At 41.2% G+C, this 8,754-nt stretch overlaps 1 protein-coding gene across 1 annotated transcript; it reads left to right on the top strand.

The window, feature by feature from the left end:
* The first annotated feature begins 219 nt into the window (after window positions 1–219).
* LOC107092482 (tribbles homolog 1-like) lies at window positions 220–7,678 on the top strand. Its single transcript, XM_015386980.1, has 3 exons — window positions 220–853; window positions 1,879–2,171; window positions 5,652–7,678. Exons 1-3 carry the CDS (start codon window positions 536–538, stop codon window positions 6,124–6,126), a joined length of 1,086 nt encoding a protein of 361 aa, XP_015242466.1. The 5' UTR covers window positions 220–535; the 3' UTR covers window positions 6,127–7,678.
* Window positions 7,679–8,754: the final 1,076 nt, after the last annotated feature.

Below are 8,754 nucleotides of genomic sequence, written 5' to 3' on the forward strand. Positions count from 1 at the left end.
TCTCTTCATTCCTGGCAGCTTGCTCTTGTTGTATCAGTGCAATCTGAAAACTGTGGAGGAATGTGGAGACTCACAACACCCTGTGAAAACTCCCTCAGCCTCATACTCGCTTCTTTACTGAAAGGTAACCCAGTGGGCAGAGTCATCCCATAGACGGGCTGAACTGTAGCTGGAGTCAGTGTTGTTACTGGATTACTCAATGCTTGTGTCACAGGGAGGCTGGACTGAGCTCACAGCTCCACATCAGTGGAGCTCACTCACTCTCAACCTCTCCGTGAGTGAGGCAACCTCTCTTTTTCTTTCTCTCTCTTCCTCTGTCTGTCTCCTTTCCCTTCTTTCTTTGTCGGATCTACTTAGGATTGGATTTTTCCCTCAAAAAACAACATTCAAAACAGGACTTTGGATTATTAGTTTCTTTTGTCTCCGACGCAGGAAATGGAGAATATTGTTAATAGGTTCTGTTAGGAGTCCGACACAAGTGGACTCGTTTTTTTTATTATTATTAATATTTTTTTTAATAACATTTTTATTCCTGATGGTCAAACGCCCCCTCAGGATGAGCTTGCAGGGGAGCAGCCTGGTGGCCCCCTGCACCCGAAGAGTCGCGCACAAGCGCCTGGACTCAGATGATCAGCCGCCGGCTAAATGCGCAAAGCTGATCGCAGATTCAGGGGACCCGCAGGGACTCCTCGGCACGTCCCCCACCTCACCGGTCAGCCTTGCGGTCAATCCGATCCCCTCGACCCACCAGGGACCTTCCAGGATAGGCGCATTCCTGCTGCTGCCCCTGGCGGACCGGGAGAGCGCGCACGGCGCGATGAACACCGACACCGGCGATGAGCTGCTGTGCAAGGTATGCGCAATCAGGGGAATTGTGCAATTTTCTTTGAATGAATGATGTTGCTCAATCGCCCGTCTGACATGTTATCCGTATTTATGGTACTTTTTTTTTCAACATTTGTCATTCTCACGCAAAATCTGTTGACATTTTGCGTAATAACAGCGACGTTGCTTAATTATTTTTAGGGTTCTACACCAAGCTGTTTCATTAGCCCAAATGAAAAAAAGCTGTCTCTTTGTGCTGAGTTGTGGAAACACACAGAGGTGCCACAGATCCACGTCTGTCAACTCGGCTTATTTGCATACACGTCACTGTAATACGCCAAGCTGTGACAAAACACAAAAATGCAAATATGTATTGGAAAAATAGGAAGCGATGGTTCCAGATAAGGATATCCTTTTGGTTTTTACAATTATTTTACCCTTTTTTTGCATGAAAGAAACTGATTGTATTTGGCTTTGTTAATTAATAAAAGTTGATCACTTGATGCTTCAGTGACTCATCTGTAGGGGCGCATCTAAAAATGGGAGTCACAAATCATTTGCAGTGACAAATATCAAAAGCCATAACCGGTTTTTCTCATACAAGTCTTTTTATTTTTTTTTTTATTTTTTATTTTTTTTATTTTTTTGTTTGCTTTTAATCATTTTAGAATAATGTTTATGATCTGGTATGTTTAAACACCCTTTTGGAGATGTCATACAATCCCATATCCTTGATTTTAAAATACTAAGTATCACATATGCAAAAAAAGGAAGTTTTTAACAGAAATAAAGAAACACCTTTCAACTTATTGACGCTTTACATTTAACACTTCTGGTTTGCAAAAAAATATATAAAAACAATAAATAAATAAATATATTGCAAGACTATCAGCAAAAGCATTAGGAAATAAAATTTGCCTTTGTGGCAACACTTATTTGCCACCTCCATATTTGCATACCACACATAATCACAAATCCCCTCTCTCTCCCTTTCTCTCTCATTTTCCACCATATATTTCCTTTCCCCTTTTCCCTCTGCAATCCTTCTTAAAGGTGTTTGATATGGGGATGTATCAGGAAAAGATCAGAGCCTACAGCGTTCTGCCGCCTCACAGGAACATTGCCGGCATCAAGGACATCATACTTGGGGAGAGCAGGGCCTACGTCTTTCTGGACAAGGACTTTGGGGACATGCACACCCTGGTGAAGAGCTGCAGACGCTTGGAGGAGGAGCAGGCCCGCAGGCTGTTCCAGCAGGTTGTCCTGGCCGTGGCGCACTGCCACCAGGCTGGCATTGTGCTGGGCGACCTCAAGCTTCGCAAGTTTGTCTTTGCAGATGAGAAAAGGTGAGATAAGGTCCAAATGAGCTGAACTGGAAGGATGGACAAGCATTGATCCTTTTTTTTGTGTAGCTAATGATATAGCATGCTTCAGATTTTTAAAAGTTAGTTATTTTAAGTCTAAATAAGATTTTACCTGCAGTTTAAAAGAACACTGATAGTCAAGAATGTCAAATTAGAGATGATAAAATGTGATTTAAAAGCAGCAGTGCACCCTGTTGATGTACATTTGCAGACAGTATATATGTGCATATTTATTAGACTCAATTATCCGAGTAATGTTGGTCTAACAGTGAAGTTACTTTGTTTGAATGGATGAAGTGTAGTGGCACATGCTAGTGAATGTCCACAGCCTGCACGGCAGCAGCTGATACACACAGGCTGTGTGTGCAGATCTGAATGTGAGAACAGATCGAGTAGGAGGTTCTGTACTTGTAGAGGCAGACTGTTCAGCTTCCCAGATTTTTCACCCTCTCTGTCTGTCTCCCATCCTCGCCTGCGACATGTCCCTTTGTATGCTTCCTATCTGTTTGTTTTGCATGTGTATGTGCCTGCTTGTGTGAATGTAGTGGGTGGTAGTTTTGGCAAAGCAGCGAGACAAGGCTGCTGAATGAGACAACCGTACCCTACTGAGGGGCCCTTCTATTCAAAAACATTTATTACTCATTATTTATTAATAAATTACATCATAGCTGCGCTGCAGGAAGACTGCTCTCTCTAACTTGGTTTCATTCACATACACTTTCATGCACAGAGACGTAGTTCAGATGTTTTGAACTGGCTCCCACAAGCATTCAACCTACACAGACACACATAAACCTCTAGGTGTTATGCTCTGTTCATTAAATAACTCAAAACATTTTGCTATTATTTTCTACAATTAATAAATATTCCCAACATTCATCTATGAAGACTTATCACCTGCAGGGTCAAAGGAAATCAATAGGAGTGGGGACCTACAGAGAGAAGACGAAGCCGCCTGTGCCCCTCTAATAACTATACCGCTGCAGAGTGATGAGTCACAGTGTATATGTGCAAAGAGGAGGGAGGGCTAAACAGCTTCTTTTCCTCAATCTTTTTTTGTTTGTTTGTTCATGCATATTGGAGTTAGTGCAAAATTAGACAAAAGGCTGCAATCTGTTTAACCTAATAGGAAGTTTTCTTTTAAAACTAAAAGAAAACTCAGGGAGGCTTCTCACTGTGGAAAGGTTTTGTATGCATAACCTTTTTAAAGTCAAAATCGTTCATCTAAAGGAACATGTCAATTTAAGTGTGATACAAATATGTCTGATCTTAACATTTTCATACATTTCCATGACTTTTACAATCGAGCACACTTGAATCTTAATTACACAAGCTCTGCTGCAATTTCCTGGTCTACAGAGCAGCCGTCCAATCACAAAAAATAAAAAAAAATCTGACAAATGCTGTCAATAATCACACACATATACAGACATGGACAAACTGAGTGCAGATGGAGGAGCCAGTTTAGAGAAGGTGAATAGTGCTAAGAGGCATGCAGAGCTTGACTGCCAGGCCAGCCCTCCTCCCCCGTGCGTCACTGATGTGGCAACAGCCATTTGAGGGTAATTATGGCATGGCTGGCCAGTGTGGGACCCAGGTGCAGATAGCCTCGGCTTGAGACGTAGCCGGAGAGGAGAGAAGATATGTTCTCTCAACAGAGAGGATGACTCACTCTCTCCACTCCTCTAACTCTCTCTGTTCTGTTTCCCTTTCTGCCTTCATTCCTTCTTCTCCTCCAATGACTTATCTCCTCCACTATCTGGTTGTTTAAATATCATTCGCTCTCTGCTTTGGTCCTTATGGCTGTCATGCTTTCACACTTGTTACTGTGACCTTTTTTCCCCTCTACTCATCTTTCTTACTGATGCAGGGCCTCCCAGAAGTAGAGCTACAAAACAAATGATTAAATATAATGTTTTATAGGTTGTTTTTTTTACCTTTTTATTGTGACAAAGTCAATCCTGTACTGATGAGTTGACATTTTAGTTTTCTCAAAAATTGAAAAATACTTAAATTAAGAGCTCTTTATATGCATCCAGTTTAATTTGTTGGTACAAAATAAGTTTCTGCAAACAGTATGTAGACAGTGACAGTACATGTCTACACAGGCCTATGCATTTTATGTATATATAAGTCTCAAACAGGGTGAGCAAACGTCACTATTTTCTGCATCAAAATTCAAGAGGATCCCGATTTCAAACCATGTTTGGTTGTGTTTTCTTTCCCACTATTGGCTTTCATTCAAAGTTTTTCAGAGACATGAGGAAGACAAGAAAATGTACAGGAAATGCTTCATTGCTGTTTTCTAAAGATTATATATGCAGAGGGAGGCTTTAAAAAAATCTAAGTTTACTAAACAGTGACGTATGTGAATAAAAGGTCTCCAGATTAAAAAATATTGGTGTCATTGTGGACAGGGCCCAAGTTTCTTTGTTCCACTTCTGCTCCGAGGCCCCAGCTACACTACTTCAGATGCTTTTTCAACAAATATTTTGTGGTTCCTCTACTGCAAAAACTCTGCCTTAATGGGGCCCTTTGAATGCTGCAATGCCCTTAGAGCTTCAACAGGTGGCAATGATATAAATATTAATTACTTAAAAGTGTAAAAGTCAAAGACCCCATCATAGTGCTGGGTTAAAAGTTATCTCTAAAACAATTGTAGTTCAGGTTTTGCTTTAATGCTCAATTATTAAGTCTGTGAGCCTATGTCTGTGGTCTAATGGAAACACTCAGGAAAAGGAAATGGAGATTTTTTTAAACAGATGTTGTCTTTTAAAGTAGAAAGCATTACCCTAAATGTGCAAATGCAGCCCCTTAGACTTTCTAATTTGGCCCAATTTGCAAAGAGTTTAATAAGGTCCTTGTCTCTATACTAACCCAGATAGTTTGAAAACTGATTCATTTACACCACCTGTCCACTTATAAACAGTCCTAAGTTTTTGATAAAAACATTTTGATTTAAATAATCACTGGTTGTCCTGTGCAGCTGGTAACAGACATATGTCAATGTCTTCTGAGCAGAAAATCTCAGGGCCTCAGTTGCTCTGCAGCTTGACTTAATGCATGTCCCGTCATTTACGTGCCTAAAAATAGTTTACGGACTGTGAGTACGGAAGGGGGAGGGAGCTCTGCAGTTTGAAATTTATATGAGTGTTTATGTATCCACACTGGTGCCAGGAAGTTACTGGAAATTTGCTTAGGCAGCTCTGTTTCTTAAACAGGAGTCACTCAGCTGCTCTTAGGTCAGACTGAGTTCACTGGAGGGTGGTATGTAAATATGTGTGCTGCCTGTATCCAGACTGGGTGTCCATCTGTTGCTGCGCAGATTAAGGCTAATTGAAAAACGCTTTGATTGCAAGTCATAAAACTTAAAACGTAAAGCTTTCTGTTCTTGTTGCAGGTTTAAACAGAATCAGCTTAGAGTGTTTACATTCTAAAAATTCCTCAAATTTGTCTTCACAGGACACACGTGAGACTTGAGAGCCTTGAGGACTGCCGCATCCTTGAGGACCCCACCAAAGACTCTATGTCAGATACCCACGGTTGCCCTGCCTATGTCAGCCCTGAGATCCTCAGTGGCCCCACTCCGTACTCTGGCAAAATGGCCGACATGTGGAGCCTGGGGGTCATGCTCTACACCATGCTGGTGGGTCGCTACCCCTTCCATGACCCAGACCCCGCAACTTTGTTTTCCAAAATCCGCAGGGGGCAGTGCTGCTTGCCTGAGGGCCTGTCACCTAAGGCCAAGTGTCTGCTTCAGAGCCTGCTAAGGAAGGAGCCTTCAGAAAGACTAACAGCAACTGAGCTACTCGCTCACCCGTGGTTCCACCTGCCGTCATCACCCCAGGATGCATCGTTTGGCGAACAGGAGGCGAGCTCGGCAGAACAGACCGTGCCGTCATTTGAAGTGGAGGAGGATGAGGATCTCTTCTGCTGACAGACTCGTTCAAGAGTCTGATTGAGAGACCAAAACAGAACTTGCTCTGACTGGAGTCATCGTCGTTTTTGTACATTGGCACTTTTTCAGAAACCCATTTGTGTACTGTTGTGTGTACATACAACCTCAAGCTTTCTACAGAAACTCACTGTACTGTACTCTGATGTCTTGTATGTGTTACTTTGCTAAGGGCATTGCTCACAATGGTCATTCGTTGTGCATTTTAAAACAATAGATGGTGCTAAAAAGAATCACAGTGATTCAGACTTTGTCAGATTGATTTCAAAGAATATCCTCTGCAGGCTTCTTGGAGTTTGTCGTATGAATATAAAACCCCTCTATCTCCAGGCCAGCACTCATGTGGCTTCACACAGCATTAGCTGAATCTTAAGTGCCGTGGCCAGGGTTGTTGGTCCTCTCTTTCTCTGGCCAGGCTGTGGCTGACTCAACGGTCGACTCGAGGATGGCCTGAGCTTGAGCCCGACGTCCTCGAGCAGACAGTGACACAGAGCAGGAAAGATGGTTAGGAAGGGACTCGTGTGTCACACTCAGCGTGACACCACGGAGGTGTCTCACTGCCAATCTGGCACCGTCTGAGCGAGCGGAGATCACTTTGCAAATCTCACACCATGTGCAGAAGGTTGAGAAAGGCAGGATGTTGCTGGTGTAAGACTTGCCACGCTCAGTCAGCAACTAATAGTGACACCAGGTCTGACAGAAGTCCTTGTAAAAAAACAAACAGAGGGGAGATTTTATCTAATTTATGATGAGTTATATAAAGAAAGGTACACCTGGTGAGAAACTGTCTAATCAAATGCTGCAGCCATTGTAGCCACAACTGGGCATGGGCCAGTATGAAATTATTACACTACAAAACTAAGTAGTAGTATTTAAAGGATAGGCCTATTAAAAGAAAAAAAAATACAAATATCATTGATATGATCTTGAAATGACTATTATTATAATCTAACAGAAAGGACCCCCTGATTTCAGTCATAGTTCTGAAGCACTCTTTGCAGATAAGATTGTCCATATTGGCTATCTGGGTATGGAGCTAAGTTATCTGCTATGCAAACTTGTTTGCAGGCAGTTCTTAAGTACACCTGTAAACATTATTACATTCTCAGAGTTAAAGCTGGTATTTTGTAAGGTTAAACTGCATTGCTTGCTGTTTTACTAGCTGGTAAAAACAAACACTCAGTTTATTTTGTTTGTTTTGCAGAAAGGAAAAGGTAATAGCAGCCTTATTTTGTTATTTTGACTAGCTGACCAGGGGGAGCAGCAATACATGAGGGATGGGCAGCATTGCCCTGCTTTATGCTCCTACAGCAACATAAAGCTTAATCTATGCTGGTACTTTTTCTTAAAATGAATTTAAATCATAAAAACATTCTGATTGTTTTATTTTTGAGGTCTTAAAAATCAGACATTTTGAAACTTGGTGCATTTGATACCAATAATAGACCCACGCGTTGTTAACAGTGACTCTAAAACAAATGCCTATATTTTTTCAGGTAATGTTTTAAGCATAAAAAATACAACATTTTTCTCAGCTGAATAGTAAAGCCTGTTTTTTTTATTCTTTGTGTCCCTTTTAAACATCCTGTCAAGATCTGATGCCAAACAAAGCCAAGCCGACAACCAATTGTTGCACTTGTCTTCACTGTGCATCTTAAACCAAACGAGTCTGAGTCTGTCACAATCTGGCATTATACAATGTCTGTTGATGACTCAGCGCTTATGCGTGTCAGTAAAGTCTGACTCTGACCTTGGCTGGAGGAATCTGTTCAGACCAGTTCACTTCTTTATCAGTTCTTTTGAAACCCCTCTTTCCCTTCGTCTTCATGATCAGGGACATTATTTACAACGCCTAAAAGAGACAAGTAGTTGCAGATCTTTTCTAGCTATTTCATTCTGACACAATAAACTTGACAATGGTACTAAATCTGGTACATCTAAAGAGTGATTATCCTTTAATTTCGGGTCTTTACAGAAGCTTATTTTAAAACATGTTTGCTTGCCAAAGATGGCAAGAGACATGATAACTTTCCTTGTTCCTCACAAAGTAATGTAGGAAATGTATGAATTATTTTTTTTGCTTTATATATGTAGAGTGAGTCATGTGATGTGTAGAATAAACTGACACGGGTGCACATCTTCATATTGCACTGTGAATCGTGTATTTGTGACACAACCTGGAGGCTTCATCGGCCCCTAAGCGGTTACATGTGAGAGTTATATTCAGTGTAAAAAAGTTTGTAAATATGTATATTTGAAGTATATGTGGAATTATTGAATAAAGATCACAGTTTTTCATATTTATGATGTGACTTGTTTTGAATTCCCTCTCAGATTAGGTGTGTGCCTTGAAGATTTTCTTGAAAGACATCTTTCTGCCTGAGCAAAGCCTGCTATGTGGGCCAACACATTTTTTGTCTCCCTCTCCAATAGGACAAGACAAACACTTGACCAGTTAGTCTCCATCTCTTCTTCTAATGGTTTCTCTTCCCTGACCTTTGCGTAATGTAACATTTAACTCCTCAAACACACAAATGTCAATAGCAGGTCAATGTCTTTTTCCTGGAATACACCAGGGAGAACGTACTCTCTGTTGCTTTCTTTTTCCAA

Source organism: Cyprinodon variegatus, unplaced genomic scaffold, assembly GCF_000732505.1.
Source record: "Cyprinodon variegatus isolate N-32 unplaced genomic scaffold, C_variegatus-1.0 Scaffold382, whole genome shotgun sequence".
Lineage (NCBI taxonomy): Eukaryota > Metazoa > Chordata > Actinopteri > Cyprinodontiformes > Cyprinodontidae > Cyprinodon > Cyprinodon variegatus.

Coding starts and splice junctions, on each gene's coding strand:
- LOC107092482 (XM_015386980.1), top strand. CDS start 536: ATGGTCAAACGCCCCCTCAGGATGAGCTTGCAGGGGAGCAGCCTGGTG. Junction 854..1,878: donor GCGATGAGCTGCTGTGCAAG/GTATGCGCAATC, acceptor TCCTTCTTAAAG/GTGTTTGATATGGGGATGTA. Junction 2,172..5,651: donor GTCTTTGCAGATGAGAAAAG/GTGAGATAAGGT, acceptor TTGTCTTCACAG/GACACACGTGAGACTTGAGA.